The sequence below is a fragment of the Lagopus muta genome, chromosome Z (genome assembly GCF_023343835.1).
Source record: "Lagopus muta isolate bLagMut1 chromosome Z, bLagMut1 primary, whole genome shotgun sequence".
Lineage (NCBI taxonomy): Eukaryota > Metazoa > Chordata > Aves > Galliformes > Phasianidae > Lagopus > Lagopus muta.
In genome coordinates this window covers 9,770,342-9,791,379 of record NC_064472.1, presented here as the reverse complement: position 1 = coordinate 9,791,379, position 21,038 = coordinate 9,770,342, and the positions used below count along the sequence as shown (strand labels likewise).

The window sequence follows — 21,038 nt, the reverse complement described above, 5'->3', positions numbered from 1 at the left end:
CTGTGCTGTGGATGAAAGGGCTGCTCCCACACTGTTTAACAAGAAAATTATTTTGTCCTCACTAAATGCCCTACGCCAGAATTTTACAGCATTTAGTTCTGCAAAATGGTCCATTACATGGTTGCTTAACTCCTACCTCACACAAATGGCACATGTGAGGGGATACAGAACTGTGGGGGGATCCCAGAGACCTCTGTATTCTGGCTTAGAAGATAACTGAAAGCCACACAATCCTCTAGAACTCTTTCTGCTGCAGAGGTAAACTGTCTTCTTGATTGTTCTTGAATGAGATACTGAATTTTCTTCATTATTTGCAAAGTTAGCAACAAGGAAAGAAATTCCTGAAGATCTGTGGGTCTTATTTATAGTAGGTGAAAATATGTATATTACTAGGACTCAGATTCTATAAAACTACACTCAGATCAGAAAAACTGCCTGAGTGCAGATCAGAAGGTGGCAAGAACCCATTAGCTGGCAAAAATATCTGTCCTCAGAGAGCTGACCTTTCCTGCTTACTTATTGCAAGCAGGTAACAGGATTAATTGGGGAAAGATTGCTTTCACTGAAGAAGAATGACATGAGAAGGAGATAAGAGGATGGTGGGAAACTATTTAAAGCTGGGTGGAAATTCTGCAGTGCCATCAGTCAGCATGAAAATACTTCTTGATCCCCAAATCTATTAGCCACTGTGATCTGAGCACTTATGGAAGATAAAGCAAACAGTTCTATAAGGAAAGGGAAACTTTGTGTTATTCAGTGCTTATGGAGGTGGACTTTTAATTGCTGATCAATCTCTGCTTCACAGGAAAGGTGGGAGAAGGAAACAGATACACTGTTTTACATCTAAGCAGCTGTTCAGTGGGATGGAGAGGGGGAATACTGCCTGATTCTTCCAGGAGATGTTTGAAACACTGAAGTATTGTAACCTGACATTTCTTCCTTATGTGGTTTTGGACCTAATTCCAAGCTGACCACTGGGCCCAAGTGGACAATGAAGTGAAACCTCTCAGGTTTCCCTGCTGTGAATGCCTGGCCTGCTCCCATGAGTCTGTAATCAATAAGAAGCAGAGACCAAAAGCCTCAAACCAACCAAACTGAGATCAGAAAGCTAAGCACATCCAAACTGGTAACCACCACAGCAAAACATCAGTGGTTGGTCTTCATTTTTTAGTGCTTCAGCAGCAAGAAAATGGATAACTTCCTTGGGGTGGTGACAGTCAAATCCTTATTAAGCTCAACACAGAGTTAACTGGGTGATGCACCATGGTCTGTGCAAGGCAGTAGAGGAAAATGAATGGCCTGCTGGCTCTTCTCTGGCTCTAATGTAATGGATGTTAAGCATGTTGAAGTTCTTATTGCTTTGGTGAGGTATAGGAAAAGTCATAACAATCTGCACTGACTTGGGATGATAAACTGGAGAGACCCGGTGGGCTCCTCTGCCACTGAAGGAGATGGCTTTTTGTGGCTCCAGAGAACTGCTTTTTAAAGACACTTTAGTGACACTTTCCACTGAATCGTGCTTTTCTGTCAGTCTTTTAGAACCACATTTCATGACTCAGACAAGACCTACATAACGTACAGAATTGTCTGCAGTATTAGCACTTGGTTTACTGATTAGCTCTCATTACACTGGAAGAACAGTGCTTTACTGCACAGACATGAGCTGCCACTGGTTTAGGAATGGCACCAGGCACTAGCGATGGAACAGGTAAAGTCAAGGAGAAAAACATGCTTCTTTCTCTCACACTGCACATGGGATGTCCTTTCAGTATCTAAGCGGAGGTTACAAGAATGAAGGGGACAGACTTTTTAGCAGAGTCCATTGTGAAAGGACAAGGGGAAATGGTTCCAAACTGAAAGAGGGGAGATTTAGACTGGATATAAGTCAGTCAGAGTGGTAAGGCACTGCACTGGTTGCCCAGAAGAGTGCTGGATTCCCTGTCCATGTGAAGTTCATCACCCTTCATCTCATCTGCTGTCATTTTCAGTGGAAAAAGGCATTTGCCAGCATCACTACATCTGTGAAATTTAAGGGTGGTTTATTGCCTCTTGAGGCGTCTTTTTATTGTGAAAGGGCTGGAGATGCATTGAGGTGGTTGCTGAGAACCGTAACACCAATTATCAGGTGACTTCTGGGAATCTGGCTTATGCGTGTGGAAATTGGTGCTTCTGACGACACAGCATCACCAAAACATAGAAGCAAGATGTAACTCATGAGCTTGATAGTGGAAGAGGTTTGGTACATCGTTCTGAGGAAGAAGATTTCTCATGTTTTTTCAGCACTGCTTCCAGAGGGGAAAAAAGAAAACTATCTACAAATCTGTAAAGTGAAACTTCCTCCAGCAGAGGTTTCACTTTCATTTCATACATAACTTATTCTTTTGGAGGATGGATTTCATGGCATGCAGACACGAAGCCTCTACACTAAGATCATTCCATGAGCGGTGGAGGCATTTCGTTAATTTGGATTTGGGCTGAACAAACCAGATGTTCTCCAGCTGGTTTTCCTCACTCCAGTTTCTAGGCTGGACGACAAGCTCCCCCTGCAGAAGAACACACAGCACTATATGTAAACATGGTGCTTTGAGGAACAGAGCACAGAGCAGCTTCTGCTGCTGTTGTACAGTAGTTCCACATTCAGCACTCATGGTGGTCTCGGAATTCCCTGCTACTTTTGCTCTGAGGAAAAAAAGAGATAAAGAACAAAAGTGAAAGAAATGCCCATACTGGGGACGGAGGATTCATTGTTTTTGAGTTTTCAATTTTTTTTTCAGAACTGAGCAATAAACTTTCCTTAAACACAGAAGGACTTTGTTTCTCTAGACTCTCTCCTCCTGCACACACAAGGGAATACACCACTGCTGCTGCCAGGTTGTGAGAAAACCTCAGTCACTATTATGCAGGTTTATTGCATCCATGATGGTCATCCTCAGAACTTTTTCCTTGGATGAAATAGAAGACCTGACCCAAGCTTGGGTTCAGCAAGCACATGAAATAATTCCAAATAAGGATCTGCAGCCCAACAAATTCCCCAAGAGGACAAAGTGACCATGTTAAGCAGTGACTTAGAGCAGCTCTCGAACTTCATCACCTCTTGCAGCAATCTGCGTCTCCAGCTATGACTAGAGCTGGAGAGAGAGCCAAATCTTAGCAAATTTCTGCTTCTGAGGATGCAGACAGACAAAGCTCACTCTTAGGATTGCTGAACACTAATGGATAACAAAATGAAGGTGGGAATGTGCATCTCAGGAAAAAGACATACAGTGAGTGCTACGTTTATAAATTCACATCACTCTAAAGTACTTCCCCAAAGGTTGGTCGCAGGGTTGATATTCCAGCAGTAGGAAATCTTTTTGGCTGACAGCTGTCATTACAGAGAGCTAGCATATAAGCTATTGGTGGAGAGCTGGTATCCATAATGGCATTAGCAGATGTGGCAACTGACAGGTTTTGTCACCACATCATCACCAGGATGATAAAAGGAGGCGTTTTTCTGGGTTTGCTCCCAATAAGCAGTGAAAACACTAAAAAGAGAAACTCTTAGAAGGATGATAGCCCAGAGAATAGTCGTTTACAGCTCAAATGCACTAGTTAATAAGGCTTTGTATGGCTTTGATTTCTGAAACAAAACCAGGCAAAAATCATACATTGAAAATAATGCAGAGATAAATAAGGACTATTAATTTTAATCTGAACTAATCTTGCTAAGGGAGCAGAAAAAATACAAAGGTTCTTTGAGGCACAGAGATTGAAACAACAGAGGGAGGAAGAGCTGCTATGTGCTTTTTCATGGCAGAATTTGAAGGCAGTACTTTGGTCTCAAAGCAAAATTTTTATGGGGCTGTTTGTGAGGAGAGCTGCAGGCTGCTAGCATCCCAGGTGAGCTGAGAATCACTGAACAAAGGCTTTGTATCCCGAGTCTTGTCTGATATTCCTTGAAATTTCAACGTGTTTACATTATTTATCACATCATCTTACATTGTACCAAAATAACAAAAGCCACGCTTCCAGGCTTCTGCGTGTCATCTGTAGGCTGCCAGAAGCAAACATTCTTCCTTCCCAATGCCAAACTGCTCTGATTTTTCTTCCTTCTTCATTGCATTCTGCAGTACACAAACAGTGCTAAGAAATCAGCTCAAGCGTCTCATGATCTTGTGTGTGTGCACTGACAGGCAGGGTGGCAGCTGTGGGCTCTGTGGCACTGCAGGATGTGGTCAGTGAACATGTTGGTTTGATGGTTGGATTAGATTATCTTCTTGGTCTCCCCAGCTGTAATGGTTCTGTGATTTTGTGGCTTTCTCAGCTCAGACTGACAGATGTCACTGGGATCTGGGATTGGAGAAGCACTGCTGCCCTGCCTGCATTTATAGCCCGATTTGACCTGGTCATGTTTAGGAGTGAAAAACTTGCTAAGGAGGTTGTGGTGCCGTGGTTCTGTCTTGCTCTTTCCATGTGGTATGCCCTGCTTCTTGATATTTTGAGGTTGCTGGAGGGTTCCTCAAACCTTGGGTGGTGTCCTGGCCCACCGGGAGCAGAGTGGATGGTCCTGGGGTCTCTTCTGAACCTCAAGGCTGTTCCATGGCGTTTCTAAACTGAGGGACAAAGGATCCTGTTGTCCCTCCTGTCATATGCTTTATGTCCAAAGGGGAAGGTCAAGGAAAGTCAGATGAAAAAAAAAAAAAATCCCACAAAGGAACTTCACTGCAGAAAGGACTGCCCATCAGAAACTACGTGAGACTGAGCAAGGAAGCAGAAATGGCATGATGGTAACTAAAAGCTCACATGGGCTCAAACTGCTCTGTTTCCTGAGGATGGATCACTTCCAAGCCAGTCTTCTGAGAACGCTGTAACATGGACCTGGAAGTTTGTCAGCCTCTGGGTTCTTTGCACTGGCAAAGGTGGAGGTTCTAGGACTGGAATAATAGCAGGCAAAGTGGGGAAGTGCATCTCAGTGGGGAAGCAGTCCAAGTGACTTCCAGCACCTTAATTAATCTGAACAAGTGTGTAGTGCTTTGTGACAAAATCTTGAGGGGAAGAATAAAAACAGCAGGATGGGAAATGAGACAAAAGGCAGCGTGGGTTTGACAAAAGTAGAATACACAGGTCTGACTTGACCTTTTCTCTGGAAAATGATTTCCTAGCTGTAACATGACAAAGGTGTGCATTTCTGTGAGCTGTTTTCATTGATCCTGAGATGTCTTGGGATCTTCTTTGCAGGACTCACAGGGAAGCTGGAGGCGTCTGGGGGTGGTGAAAGAACTCTTGAGCTGATATAAAGTAATTGGACTGAGCAATGTGAGAAGCCCATGAAGGCAGGAGCTGATGCAGAGTTCTTAAAGCTTGGGGAAAAAAAGAGGTGCAAGAAAGGCTGCACAACAAAGCAGACACCAAGAACTACGCTCTGATGACTAGAGTAGAAACTTCGCCATCTCTGCTAAACTGATCAGAAGTGCAAATAAATCATGCAAAACCATGTTGTGGTGCAAGAACAGGTATTTCTAGATTGGCCGTAAATCCTAAAGACAGCCTCTGAGACGCTATCTAAGTAACAGTGGACTGAGGTTCTGAAAGAATCCCCCAGATGCAGATAAATCCTTATCTGTATTTCTGGTTTGAAAGAGGATCTTATGGGATTACCCCACAATCACCAGGGAAGGCTCAAACCCACACTGGATGTTCAGTAAAGCATCAGGGAATACTACCGACCTCATTGGCTGTACTGCTCTTGTTCACAGGTCTCATGTGTATGGAACCACACAGGGCCAACGCCTAGAGTTTTCTCTAGAAAGGAGGAAATGAGAAAGCAAGGGCAGAAAAGGAAATCCCACAAGTCTGCCTTCCTTCAGTGCCACTACAGCACCTCCTCCCTTTGTGCTGCACCCGGAAACTGTAGAACTGAGTCCTTGCCTGAAATGCCCACTGCCTTCTCTTTATGTCTGAGTCTCTCCCCAGAACTCCCATTCCCCTGCCCTCCTTCTTGTCTTCATCCATCAACTTGGTAATCTCTTCCAGGAAGACTGATAATACACCGTCCCAACCTCTGCCTCCAGGTCTCTGCACTCATATCACTAACCCCGAAACACAATGTCCTTCCCCACAAGGCCATTCCATCACCATCATGAGCTCACAGGCATGCACCAAGCCCTTTGGGCCCTCCCCTGTTACACCTACAGCTATTTTTATGACAATGTGTATCACAGCCCTGAGTTGGCTGGAGCTTTAGAAAGGAATTTCCCAAAGAACAAAAAACCTGCTAAATTCAAAAGCACGGAAAATGAGCTCATCTTTTCAAATAAAGATTGGGGACAAAAAAGGATTGTTAACAGTTCTCTGCCTTCTACTCAAACTCCGCATGGTGGCTTCTTTCTTTCTCTGCTTTCTGGACTGCATTCTGAATGCTGGATGGTGCTCTGGTACTCATAGCTCAGAAAAAATACACAAAAAAGGAAAAAGTTTGAAGAAGGGCAGCAAAGGTTTTCAGAAGTTTGGCATAACCAAGTAAAGTGGGACATTGCAGCCCCAAAAGGCACTGATGAGCAGAGCAGATAGATGTCAGCAGTAAGGGTGGCTGCTGCAGATGGATAGGACCAACGCTGTAGCATCTTTTTTACAAGAATGGACAGCATCAGATGAAATTAGTTGGAACCACTTTCAAAACTAAAAGTAAGTCTTCATACATAACCTCACAAATCCATGGAACTCCTGTTCAGGGACTACAGAGATGGGACAGGAGAAGGATAGCTCAGGACTGTTTACCTTGTTCTTACTCCTCTCTGGCCAGCTGCCTGTAACCACTCTAGGAGACAACGATTTCTGCAAGATGCACTTTTGGTCTGAAATCAAACTGCTCCTCCCACAGATGCAGCAAAAAGATGTAGGATCAGCACAATCAGACCACTGGCAGAACACACCCACGTGCATTCAGCACCCAGCTCATCTCCCACTTCCCCCTTTTGAAGTCAGTGTTGCAACACTCCAGACTCTTCCTGGAGTTCTGTGGCAACTTACCGCTGCTGGGTCACCTCTGCCACAATATTTCTACCCCAGCCAATAGTTTTTATATACATACCATTTAATTCGTATACCTATGTACAAAAATATGATGTAAATTCAATAATTTATATATTTTCCACGTTATAAATCACGCGTTCATCAATATACTTGCTATGTACGTATAATTTGTACACACACAGTGTATATCCAACTGTCATTTTGAGGAGCGTTCAGAACGCAGAGTGAAGAGAGACGTGTTCAACAACCTTTTGTGACCACCAGTATGAGAGGAAGTCCTAATGCAAATGTGAATACTTCTTCTGTCAGGAAAGAAAATCTGAATGTGTAAAGAATGGATGTGAACCCAAGACATGAGGCCAGATGGGCCACTTCAGATAAACATATTACAAAGCAACAGTTACAAAAACTGATTCTATGATCTAAAAGTTCACAAATTTGGTTTGCAAGACAAGCACCAAGCTGGTGGACAAGAAATACAGAGCCTGGGATTACCAGCTTGGGTCCCTGTCCTGACCTCTTCCCCATGGATACAGGTTGCAATTTTCCTTTGAAAAGCTCTTTATGGGCTTCTCACCACTGCAGTGCTTGCTGAAGCAATGACCACTGAACATACCAGTGAGTCAAAAACTCGTGTCTACCTCACTGACCTGAAGTGGGGCACGGAATTTCTGCTTCAAACAACACTTTAGGTGACATGCCATCAAACTCAACTTCCTCCATAATGAAGCTAGAAACAGAAACACAGCAGCAAGCTTTGCTGTTATGTAGCTGAGTTACTTTCAGTCACGGTGCCAAGCATGTCACACAAGGAAAAAGTTGCATCCCAGAACACAAAAACTGAGGCCTGTGTCATTATGAAATACAAACTTCCGAGTTATTACAGATTTTATGCTTGAAATTGGCAGCGTCCCCAAAAAAGGAGGAGAGGGTGTAATTTACTTGACAACAAGAAGGTTTATTCTTTCATCTCATCAACATCATCTACATAGCATTAATGCTCATCAAACTGAAAACTGTCAATCCATTTTGGTATACAATTACTCTTCATGTGTTGTTGGTAAGGTACCCTACTGCCTGCCCGAGGCTTCCATTTAGCACCAGCAGGAGGCAATACCTGAATACAAAGGAAACTTAAAGGCAAGACAGGCAAACAAAAGGAAGTACGTTATTGTCTATGTTTTTCTGTCTCAGTGCTCTATCAGAAGCCAAGAACTCTGGGAAAAGACATCAAAGACAGAGGTGCTCTACCACAGAGTAAGAGGGAATTACCTGACACACACTGTGCTGGGTTCTACAGTACTAAGGAAAAGCCTACAAACTACATGAGAGTAATTTGCAAAGTTGCAGTAGCGATTCTAACCTACATGATTTGGCAAGTCCAATCACAGTTATACTTCAACAGACAACTCCAGATGCTGCTAAAAGAGTTTATTAAAGACTGTACTAAGAGTTCTCGTAACAATGGCACGTACAACAATTCAGAGTTGTGACAAAGAGCGTGAAGTTTAGGAGAGCACTACTGTAGTACACCACAGATACGAACAAAGCCAGGTGCGGTCCCAACTCTGCAAGCAAGCCCAGTAGTCATATCATACAGCTGTACAAGTGTCAGACAATATAGAAAAGAAAATACAAAAAAAAAAGTCATTCAATAGCCAGTCCTTGAGTTTATTGACAGTATTACAGTACTTTATGGACAAGGACTGGCTTGTTCCAGCTGCACCTTCCACAGTACAAGGGCAGCTGGAAATAGCAAATATCCCCTTAGTGAAGAAAAAATCAAAAAAACCATACCTCGTTACAATTGTTACTCCAGAGCCTCCTGTTCACAAAATTTCAGATTCTGATATCCCCGCAATCATTTTGCTCAGGACACTGTTTTATTTTGCAAGAAAACAAAACTAGTATGGTTTTTCAAGATAGTGCAAAAATATCTTCAATGGTATCATTAAATCACAGATTAATGATGATCAGCATGGATCAACCATGGCACGGCCAGCAGCAGCTTCAAGATCAGAACCAAACGGACCTGCTGCCCCTCCACTTGCACTCAAAAGAGTGAGTGCATGCAGAGGGGAGACGTGCAGTTCTCTTCCAAGCCATTATTCTGGGCTTATAAGGAGGAATGGCCTCCAGGGTTAACAAAATGCTACAGAAAACTTGCAAGTATTTAATTATAAAAAAGAAATAAAACAAAACAAAACAAAACAAAAAAACAACACAACCAAACAATACCAGGGCAACCCCCTAAAAAAAGAGTATTGAAATGGAAAAAGTAAGTAGCAGCCGTATTATTTGTCATGGCTGTAATGTTCCCTTCCTTACAGGGCTGGTCATGGTAGTCAAAGCGCGACTCGTGGAGCTCAGCGGCTTACAGCACCCACATGGTGATGCAGGATTCCCAGCAGCACGCAGGGATTTCATCTTCTCTGCAACACGGCATCTAGTTACATGGCAGGGCAGCTGCAGCCTGCTCCCTGGGTGTTGCCTTTGCAGTTTTTGGCTATGAGATCTTAGGCCCTCTGCGCTTGTTCCATTGGTCATGTTCATGCTCACAGCAGCACATCCTTAGCTGCAGGTTCATTTGGGGTACATCTCCATAGCAATTTGCAACTTTTTTTAAGCAGACGTCGAGGTGTCTGCATGACACATTGAAATACTAGTGCACTCTGTGCAGGAACACCCTTTGGCAGCTCCACAGTACGTGAATTCAGTGAGATAACTGTGTTTTGCCAAACCCCCAAATCACTCTTCGCCCAATTTCCATACAGTTAGTTTGTTTCGTAGTGTGATTATGTAGAACCTTTTTAACATCTGCCAGTTTCAGAGGATAAAATCACAGTGCTGCATATCAACAAAACCCAGCATACCCAGCCTGCAATATAAAATAATTTATATACACAAAGCATAATTTGCATCTTAAATAGGAAGAGATTGTCTTGTTCTCTACATTGTCTTACCAGCTACTAAAAAATAAATAATTCACATCAGATTGATGGATTTGTTTCCTCTACAGCACACGTGCGCTATCGGAGCTGACAAAGATAACATGAAAAAACCTTTTGTAACTAATAAAAGAGAATTGTTGAACACCTGCACATATTGGCACAAGGCAGAAGAGAAAAGGAAAGATCACACAGCTCAGCTCAGGTGCCCTCCTCAGTGGAACGGGACTCAGATTTTAACTTCACAAATTCTTTTGCAACCTCATCATTGGTTCTTTGGGAAAGAATCCTCAGGACTGTAAGTCCGGTCTCATCCATGTGAATCCTGCGTCCAAGAGGACACCAGCAAGCACAGCTTCCTTTGTCTGCTATGTCTCTGAGCTGCATCACCGCTATGCCCAGCACCCGATCCTCCCGAGCAAAGCAGTAGTCCTTCACACACACTTGGAGCTCGTAGGCGTCGGGGCCGTCCTCGTTCCCCAGAATGCTGAAAAACACACGAGGTTACTTATCAGAACGTATCAATTCCTCCTAAAAAAGACATTTTAAAATCACGTCAGAGGCTGGGTGAAGTGCCAGATGTGCCATAAAAAACTCCTTTCTACAGAACCATAGAATCACTGGAGTTGGGAGGGAGCCTTAAAGCTCATCTGGCCCAACTCCCCTGCAGGGAACAGAGAAACCACAGCTGCATCAGGTGCCCCTCCAGCCTGACCTTGGGTGCCTCCAGGAATGGGGATCCACCAGCTCTCTGGGCAAACTGTTCCACTGCCACCATTCACTACCGTTTATTGTAAAAAACTTCTTTTCTCTGTTTAGAGAGGCAGGAGTACAGCATATGGTGTATGCACATTATTGCTGTTTCATGGTTGATAAAGACAACGTGGCTATTTGAAAAGGAAAAAAAAGAAATGACTCTTTTCAAGTTGCCTTTGCATGTGTGTGTGTGTTAAACTGCAAAATGAAAAGAATGAAGAACATAAAAGACATGCTAATAGATTTTCAACTAAGACAACTGTAAACATTTCTGCTCCTGCTAAGGGTTGTTTCATTCCAGTAATTAATATTTTAATTAGATGAAGTCTTTGTTAATGATGCAGAACCTTCCATTAAAGCATCAGCTAATAAACATACATTCCAAACCTTTCTGATGTTTCTAAAGCTAAAAGAAAAAGAAAAAAGGTACAAAAATTTCTTCACTCGGAGCAAGTCTGCCCTTCTCCATATCAAATGAAATCATACAGCCTGCCCGTTTCCCTGGGAAGTTTACAGTCTTTTGCTGGTCATTCTTCTCTGATTCACAGAATCCCAGAATGGTTTAGGATGGAAGGGAGCTCTGGAGGTCAGATGGTCCAGCCCCTGCTCACACACAGCCACCCAGACTTATTCTTACTGCACAGCTGGGTCAGGACCAGTCTGTAGCTCTTCTGGTTGAGCCTTCTAGGAAGGGAGACGGCTTTGTAATAATGAAAACCAAGTAAGAAGAGATCAATACCCCATGTTGAGAAAGGCTGCAACTGCTAACAGATCCAAGGACTACAACCTTGGAAACAAGGATATACAAGTTCACAGAGCACGCCCCACAAGTCGAGATAAAGACACTCATTAGGAACTAAAACCACATCCATAATGAACTTTTAGCCTCAACTCCTAACAACAAAACACATTCATTAAAATGATGGAGCACAGTAAAATACATGAAGAGGACACATCACACATTTCCGAAGGTAGCCAAAGGACACTGCTGGTGAAGAGTGATTCCCAGCACCCCACCCACAGCAAAATCTCCCATCATCTAGCTTTTCCTGCCAAAACACCTGACACCGGGCCAAGCTGCTGGTTCAAGTACTGCTCTGGGCCTTGAGCAGGCTGTCTGTGGATGCTGGGAAAAAAAACAACACAATCTGTCCACTGCATCTAACCATGCCAGGCCAGATCCTCAGGCTATTTTTCACACTTACAAGTGAAAGGTTTCATTGTATTTGGGGGCCCAGTTGTTGCTCTTTGACTTGGTTGTGAACTTCCTCTTCTTGTCACTCTGATGAGGCCCAATCATGGTAACTTCAACGAACGGACGGAACATGCCAGACGTCTGCCACTTCAGGTCGTTGGCTGCCACAACTGGAAAAGAGTCACAATCCACTTTACAACGCTCGTTTGTTCCCATTGCTAGCTTTCTACTTGGATCTCATTTCCATTCCCTGTCCAACCTACAACACATGAGCTACGTCTTCTTTCTTTTTTTTTTTTTTGTCCTGTTTGAATTCTGCCTAGGGAATCTGAAACTTTTCTCTTGCCATATGCACGTTCAAGAAACTAGTCAAAAAGCAGGCACACATGCGGCTCTGTCTGGTCAGTGTTTAATTCTGTATCAACTGTGGAATGAGAAAAAACAGGGTATGTAGGGGGGCGATGTTGAAGTCTGTTGAAAATGACACTGCAGGTAAGACAAACAAAGCATATGAGCTGTGGGTGGTTTCAGAACTCACCATTGTTAGCTCTTTAATTCCCATTCTCTCACAAGAAGCATAGAAAATATCTGTGAACTGCACTGTGGTACAGATTTATACAGGAGAAGAGAGGGCTGGAGATCTGTTTATATATATCTTTAGAGGAAATTAAAGTAGTTAAATATGCTGCACTCAAGCAAAGGAGATGAAGGAAGAGGAAGCCTGAGATGAATCACTGCTTCGGTTATTTTCAGAGCAGCTCTTCTGGGATCAATTTGGCCGCCAGGATGGAGGAGAGCAAAGGCCCTGACCTCTTCCTGGTTCTGCAGTTTCTCAATTTACACTGGGTAGTTTCACACCATCACTCTGTCATGCTGCTCTGTTCTCTGCAGTACATGCTAAACTGTGGGGCCTGCGAGAGCCACCATCTGATTTGTTTATTTCATGTAATGTCGCCAATAAACAACAGGACTCTACACTGTCACGTCACTTGCTAGACTGGGCAAGATCAATTGATGTGTCCCTGCATGTTCAAGACGTGAAAAACATCCACATCACATGAGTTCGCACAGAAATACGATGTTTTCCAATTGGAAGTTTGCCTCGATACAGACAAAGCCCGAGCAGTAAAGCGTATCTGTCCCTACCTTTCACTGTGACCTTGTGTTCTCCAGTTCCTGGATGGGTATACAGGTCGATCTGTATGGACACTTCACCCACAGGGTCATCCACACCAGAGGCTGTTGGAAGAAAATTGGCACGCACACGCCGTGCACACACAGATTTTGTTTATTGGTACCCATCTTCACCCCAGCAGACAGTAGTGTTCTCACACCCTCCACAGGCAGTTTTTTCAGTCAGCATTGATAATAAAATGTCAATGCAAACTAATGGGCTTGCATGCCCAACAAGCATAAACACTAACTTTCTTTGCACTCCACCATGAGAATCACACTCTATAAAGAATTCTAAAATATATTAAGCGACAATGAGCCCTCTCAGAGAACAAGAATATTTTTCAGAAGTTCCTGACAAGCTGTTGTATACACATGCAAGGCATTCCAGTGGTCAGCAGCAGCATTCCCATCAGAATTAAGGACAAGGATTAAAAAAAAAACAAGTAAAAAAGAAACCAAAAAAGCACACGAGAACATATAAGGCAAGTTTAGGGGAAAAAAAAGACAAAGATGTTAGCAATTAGCACTGAGCCATAATGCAGTCTCACCCTCCAAGGTTTCCATGCAGTATAGCAGATAAATGCTGTTACCCTGACTGCCCCCACCTGCTTCCCTTCAGTGGGTAATGAGAATCCCTTAAGTGCTGTACACCAAAGAGGATGAGAAAGAAGCATTCAACTTGCACACTCATTTCCCTACATCTATCAGGCAGGCAGAAAACAAGACGTATTTTCATGGAGAAAAACATAACATGGTCCAACTGCAGGGGAACATCAGATGAACCTTGCAATTCTTGCATTACGATGTTTTCAACATATTCACTTTTAATTATAATAATCAAGCAATACAGGGAAACAACATTTATCTGTTAGGGAAGCTGAGATGTCATGTAAATTACAAAAAAAGACTGCTTTGCAGAAGGAAAATTAAGTTCTTTGATCAGATAGGGAGATTGATCTTCCTGTCTCTTTGATTAGCGTCTGATGAGTTTGACAATTAGCAATGCAGTTGTAAGAGGGATACCTATGGGCTAACTGGATACCTAAGCAGAGCACTGTTAGCTTGTTAATTTTGAGACTAAGATGCATTACAAAGCGGAGGAAAAAAAAATAAATGGCGTGTCTGATTGAAATTCAAGGCAAGGATCTTGAAGGATGTCACTAAACAAACATTTTGATTAGATGGATCTAAGATGTCAACTTCTACAAAAACAGACTGCAGGCAGCAAAAGCACTCCTTTCAAAAACAGGAGGTTGAGAGCTCATCTGTGCAGCTCTCTGAAGAGAATTACTTGGCACAGCACCGCGGGCAGTGAAAGTCACGTTCATATTCAAGCGAAAGTATCCGCACGCACAAACATAACACAACCTCAGATTATTCTCTTAGGGTTAGATTCTCACTCCTGACCTGAGTTCAACAGACAGCCTTTAGGCTGTAACAGCTGTACTTCATCTTGAGCACACGCTTTATCCCCGCCCAGGAGGGGATGTGTTTCTGTACGTAAGCAGAAGCGTAGGGCTTTAAAAATGCTGGGCCCAATCACTCATCAGACTCGCCTGACTGTGCCTATCACAGCCAGTGTTTTCTATGGGAATAGACAAGATTACCAAAATTACATAACAACTTCATCAGGCCGAATAATCTGATTAACATCAGCTGCCAAACACACAGGTCTTCATTCTACTAATCTTTAGAATCATTAGTGGGTTACGAATGAGATGCTGATGCTTCTCAGGAATCACAACAGAATCACCCCTTTATCCTTGAGGGAAACAAAATTTAGATTGATTTGTGCTTTTTTTCTGCCTTCACTTCCATCTTTTCATAATAAAAACCCGCTTATATTAACTGATAAGAGACCACATACTACTTAAGAAATATCCATAGCAGGCAGTGTAAAAGTTCTGTTCACATACAGCTGTGTAGATATATGTGCTTGCACATTTGGTGGCAAGCAGATTTAAATCTGAACTCACTGATGCTGTGACACTGGAAGGTGAAACTGCAGAACTGAGCTCATGAAATGTGACTTTGGATAGCAGAAAATAACTGGGAGATGAAAAACAAAAAGACTTAATTTAGGGGTCTCCTGAGGATGCAGTCTTTATCTACCCCCTTCAAGCCACATGTTTCAAGCTCGGCCACAGTTCTGAGTGAATATCAAACATAACTATGTATTACCATCCCTGCAGACCACAAGCATGCAAGTCCAAGAATTCAAATAGCAACACACAGCCATGATAAAGAGTAGAGAAACACATGTGCATCATCTTTCAAAATGCAGTCCATTTTAAAGACAGATTTCACATCCCATAAACAAGTCTCAGGCTTTGGAACAGGTTCTCAGGCAAGGTACAAACTTCTACACTGCGCAACCCATGGCTCTGTGGGATGCAAGCGTTCTGTGACAGTTCATTTCTACAGAGAACTACTAGGAATGGGTCTCTGGAAAAGGTTCTGAGCAAGATGGCTTCAAAAGCAAGGCAGTTGGCTAATGTTGTTATGGTAACAACATTAGTCTGGAACATACCCTTATCAGGAAGAACGTCCTCGTTAGCCGTAAACCTAATACCTTTCCCATCATGCACTGAGACATGAATTCAAAAGGCAAGAAGCAAGGAGGATAAAGAGAGAAGAGCGTGAATTACAATCCAATTAGTAGCTTCACTTAAACAAATGCAAGACAAACATTCTAGCTCTTAACAAACATTCTCTTAGATCTTCTGTACCATCACAGGCTTTGAGGAGCAAGCCTGTCTGCGAGTAAGGGATTGTCTGGGTAAAAAAAAACAGAATTTATACTGGCAAAACTGAACCACAAGCTCTGATCCATCTCTGCAGAACAAAGCATTGTGCCAGAGACTGTGGAACAATAAGAAAAGGAGTGCAAAAGACAACTCACAAACCGCTAGGTGTAACTACTGAGCAGTGAAGTATTTAGTTAGCAGCAAAGCATTTAAGTAGCTCTGCATGCAGCCGTTTCTACTGTTAGGCTTGTGAGATGCTTGGCTTAAGGGAAAACATCAGCCAGAGAGAGACCTATAAGGCAGATATCACCTGTAAATACCAGCGCTGTCCTCCTGTCTCTCCGATGCATATGTGATCTCCAGACTATTCTACTTACTGTGATTGCCCAGAAGCACGCACAAGTAATATCCTCCTCTAACCTCAGTCCCTGGAGAAAGTCATACCTTTCTCAGCATCATCACTGATACCACATATACCAATTGTATAGCTCCAGTCTTCTGTTCTCTAAACAGAGCCCCACACTCCCAAGCCTGTTGATATGAACGATGCTGATTTGGACCAGCTCAGAGGTTCACCACACCCAATAGCTGCCTCCCAAAGTGATTCAGACAAGCCACAAACAAATGTCACCAGTCAGCTATGTGAAAGAACGTGTGACCTCGTTGCACATGCCTCTTGTACACTGAAACCAGAGCTAAATTCTTTGTAAGCTTTCACACACTCTTTGGTGAAACTCTATAATCCTACTGCTCTTAGATTATTTCCAATTCCCTTTGTGTATCTGCTGTACACTTGCCCTTACTGGAATTTTATAGTCAAATCATTCACTGAATTAAATTTCTTCATCATATATCTTTAAAATTTCCACTTTCCAGCTTCAACATCTTCTTTTTCTGACTTTAAACACTTCTGACTCTAGCATGAAGTGCAGAACAGCAGTGCTGTACACAACCTTAGCCTGTGACTCATTACAACATCGTAACACAATCTAATTAAAACACTAGTATCAGTTCATGGTTCAGATATATAAAGAAGTGTTTGCCATAGAGGAGCAATGATTGAAAATGTACCGAGCACAGTACATAAGTTCCTAGTTAAAAAGTGTTTTGTGTAACTCTAGTGGGAGCAGGCAGTTCCCCGAGTCCCGCGGTGATGCAGCACAGTGTTTGACCTGCCTGGCCACTGGATGTCATCCTTGCTCTGCTAGGATGCATGTACAGGACCATTCTCTCCAATGTAGGTACTGACTACCTATACATGAGTTAACTTCTGATGCTTAATGAAGAGTACTTCAACTTACACAATCATATGTTTGTGCTGCTAAAGGAAAGGATGATTTAGAATCATAGAATACCCTGAGTTGGAAGGGACCCTTAAGGATCACTGACTCCAACTGCTGGCTGTACACAGGACCATCTAAAACTGATAGTCAACTATTTTTCACTTTAAAATAAACTTTTTTTTTTTTTTTTCTTGCTTAAAAAAATGCACAGAGGAAGGCCAGTACCAGGCAATTTCATTTTCACGGCAGAGAAGTGTGTGTCAGGCAGGGAGTCATTCTGCCTTGACTTAGTGTGAAGATTTGCTGGCAGTGTTGGTATGGTCTGCGGGGTCACCAGCTCTGTTAGGCTTGAAAGAGTTAAAGTACACACTATAGGCCAGGCAAAAATATGGCAAAACACATCTCCTGTGGAGCTTTCTGATTATTGCTGCTGAGATATAATAGCCCAATGCCACAGCTTCTACCTAAGAAGCCTGAAAACTTAGAACATCAGTTTCAGTTTTGACCTAACCTGTAATAGCATCTGTTCTCTATTTCTGAGTATAAGAAGAAGATTCATAGTCAACCAGTGAAGGTGCATGATGATGGATTAAATTATTCTACTCAACAATCTGAAGACGCTTCTTTGAAAGCAATGAAAGATGGAGGCAATTAGCTATGTACCACTTCTGAATCAGTGAAGTAGCAGCACTGCTCTGCATTCACAGACAGCAACCAGAGAACTCCAGTGATCCATTCCAGCAGCCTACTATCACTTGTGGAGACTTATCATCTAGCTAACACATACCCTGTAGTGGCTGCAGATAAGACAGTGCTGTAGTTACTCCCAAAGGGACTCTTCTCTTCGCACAGCAGCACGGTGCTCCGTGATTTACCACATTCTGTCAGTCAGCACCGGTCAGAATGGCACTGGGCTGCTGGCATCTGGCCTGTGACACAGGCACCCAGTAGCTTCTGTGGTGATGCCTTGCTGGAATGGTCTCTCACACCACTCTAAGTCTCAGTACAATATCTTCGCATTTCACTTCCCCAAATTACCCACCCACATGAATCCAAGAAACGTGACTGCTATATGAGAACTGCAGAAAATAGACCACAAACCCCCTCAGGACGTATGTTTCACATATCCTCTATTCTCTCAAAATGTAAATGTTGTGCAGGAAATAACTCATTTTCCCTCCCTCCACATTTCAAAAGCTCTGCACTGTCACATTTCCAGAAAAGTTACTGCCAACAGCACTCTACAAACTGGCAATACAAGACTGAGCAATTAAGAACAGGGCAGATCGCTCCATTCAACTTTGCCAACAGCATAAATGTCTCACCCTGAGCTGTCTGCGTCTGGACAAAAGTTTTGATGAGAGTGTCTGTGGTCTGAGTGTAGAGAGAAAGAGCATATCGAAGTGACTGCAGGTCGGGACTCTTCTCCAAGAAGGTTTTCTTCAGCCCATTCCCGCCAGCATGGAAATATTGCTAGAAGTAAAAATAAATAAACAAGGGAAAAGTACTGAGGAAGAATTGTAAAAGGCAACAAGTATTTATGCACTATGGATTGGAAAGAGCTGAAAAATTCACAAAACACTTCTGTACTGGGAGCCCAGCTCTTGCTAGACCAGCTGATAGCAACTGCTCATGGCTTTCCTATTCCAAAACATGTAAATACATTCCAAAAAATGTAAATACATCCTCTCTCCCAGCACACATCCATCGCATGACTCTATCTGGGCTTACCCAAATGTGGCAGTAGCACTCATGGCTTAATGGTTGGAACAGCAGCAACAGACTCCTGCCATCTCCTAACTGGAACAGGCTCTCCCCTCCCAAATGGGACTGCAAATGAAGCAAGGGAATGACATGGACAGAAATGGAAATCACTTACTTTGATAGTATCCAGTGCTAGATCCAAAACAGCACACTGCTTGGGAGTGAGGCTCCTGGTTTCTTCTCTCACCATATGATCCTGCAAACAATCATTGTATTTGCTATTAGTATGTCATCAGATGCTACAGGCTCATTTTCTCCGGTGTTTAGTCAAAGTGTCAGGGAAACCCTGCACATTTTAGGAAGTGAAAGCTTTGCACAAACCCAAACTCTAACTGTCTGACCTTCTAGAGGATCAGGTCAGCTGGCTGCAGCTTTGGTGCTGAAGCTTTTGTGAAAAACATGCAGGCAAATCACACAAATATGCAGGTTCATCCTTGCATATTTGACACATCCTCTGAACAGTCTGTGAGCCCAGCATGCCCAGAGTGCAGCATCACGCATGCATTTCACACTGACAAGCTTGCTGGCCATCCTGCAGCCTAGCAGTTCCTCATGTCACATGGTAGTGCTCCCATTTCACCATCTCCTGCAGCCTGATGGAGTCTGAGCACAGCACAGTGCTGCATTAGACTTTACAGAAGATGCTGCTCAAGACGGGCTACTGCTGAGGGCTGGCCTTGGTCTGACCAGTGCAACTGGAAACAGACAAGCTTGTACTGTGCTTTCTTGATAGTAGAGATGCCTCAACAGGCCTCCTTCCATTCTGAAGCTGCTTCTGATCTGGAGAGCTAGTGCAGCAGCACCATGTTCCACAAGCTGCAATGAATCTTCTGTTAAAACAAACTGTCTGCTGAGGAGCCATCACTCACATCTCTCTTCTCAAGTAACTCAGTTGAAGATGATGTTGCTTCACACTTCAGTACACAAAGGGTAAAACATTTATCTCCTGACTGTTTGATTAAGTGCACTATCAGGCAGAGCCCAAGGCCACTTCTCCAGAGTCCTATTTTATTGAGGTGCCCAAAGTGTGATTTTCAATTCTGTTGAATTGACCTTCTGGGTTTGCCCACCAGATAACCCAAGTCTGAAACAGGAACCAGGTGGCTGGCACTTTTCTCCTCAACATCTAACAAGCTTCTTTACCACTCAGAGAGGTCACCCAGACTGTGCCTGTGCTGCCACTGCGCAGCAACACATCCGTGCTTTCTAAGAGTTTCCCAGTGTCATTTACTTCAACACACCATGTAAAAACATCCAAGTGATGGGGCTGGTAATGCTCACAGCTACACACAGAGGAGCCCATGTCATTTCCCTGTGTGCCTGCCTTCTGCTCGTCCTACACTGCTCCTATCAAGTATTCTGCAGAGCTGCCCTGCACTTTCCAGTTTGAGAGTGAGGAGCAGACCACAAATATTTACATCAAATCACTGTGTAATTACCAGTGGAAGTCATCAAAATCTTGTCCTCGTCTCTCATATTCACTGGTGTACTGTGCACAACTATTCTTAAAAAAACCTCCGCAGTCAGAGCTTGGCTTTGCAAAGTGGAAGAGGCTGCCCCACTTCCTGCTCTAGCTTCTGGCTGTGTGGGACAGGCGGCAGGAGCAGTTCTGCTCGCACCAAAGCAGAGTGGAAAGACCTGGATAACAAATGGGAGGCAGGTATCTGGCTCCAAGGTGCCAGTTTTACGGTTGGTTTTCCAAGCGTTTGAAAATACACTGGGAAATTGTTTTTTCATCCGGACAGGAGTCTGCGCTGCGATCAGGTCTGCCAGTCTCAGCTTTCAGCTGACTAATATGATTCACTGGGGATCTCTTCCTACTGTTCTATTTAAGACAACTAAGGGCTTAAAATCCGTGTTATAATTTTCTCAGGCTTTTAGTGAAACGGCAAAACAGACAGGAGAAGGACTTCAAGTAGCTATTTATTCATGCCTTCTCTGCTAGCTTGTACATGCCTGTAAAAACAGAAAATCCATGATGGTTATGCAGACCCAAACAATTTACATCTTCTTAACTCCTTCACTCCTCGGGACATTTTTGGACACAATGTCAGCTCATACCATCTGTCTGAACAAAAGGTCCTCAGAATTCAAGTGGTATGGCGCTTTCATGTCTGCATACAGCCTTGATGCCACAAATAAAATCTCACACACCTGT

At 43.3% G+C, this 21,038-nt stretch overlaps 1 protein-coding gene across 9 annotated transcripts in view; it reads right to left on the bottom strand.

Annotated features, from left to right (window-relative positions):
* Positions 1–7,966: 7,966 nt before the first annotated feature.
* Positions 7,967–21,038, bottom strand: part of UNC13B (unc-13 homolog B) — a 206,076-nt gene continuing 193,004 nt past the window's right edge. For 6 of the 9 annotated variants that reach the window (XM_048930940.1, XM_048930942.1, XM_048930941.1 and 3 more), the window contains 6 exons: positions 18,996–19,076; positions 18,442–18,589; positions 15,617–15,673; positions 13,057–13,149; positions 11,921–12,080; positions 7,967–10,446 (listed from right to left, as the gene is read on the bottom strand). In XM_048930940.1, the coding sequence (XP_048786897.1) occupies positions 10,161–10,446; positions 11,921–12,080; positions 13,057–13,149; positions 15,617–15,673; positions 18,442–18,589; positions 18,996–19,076 (825 nt within the window). In that variant the 3' untranslated portion in view covers positions 7,967–10,160. The remainder of the gene's footprint in view (positions 10,447–11,920; positions 12,081–13,056; positions 13,150–15,616; positions 15,674–18,441; positions 18,590–18,995; positions 19,077–21,038) is intronic. The other 3 variants (XM_048930943.1, XM_048930936.1, XM_048930939.1) reach the window with 1 other exon arrangement.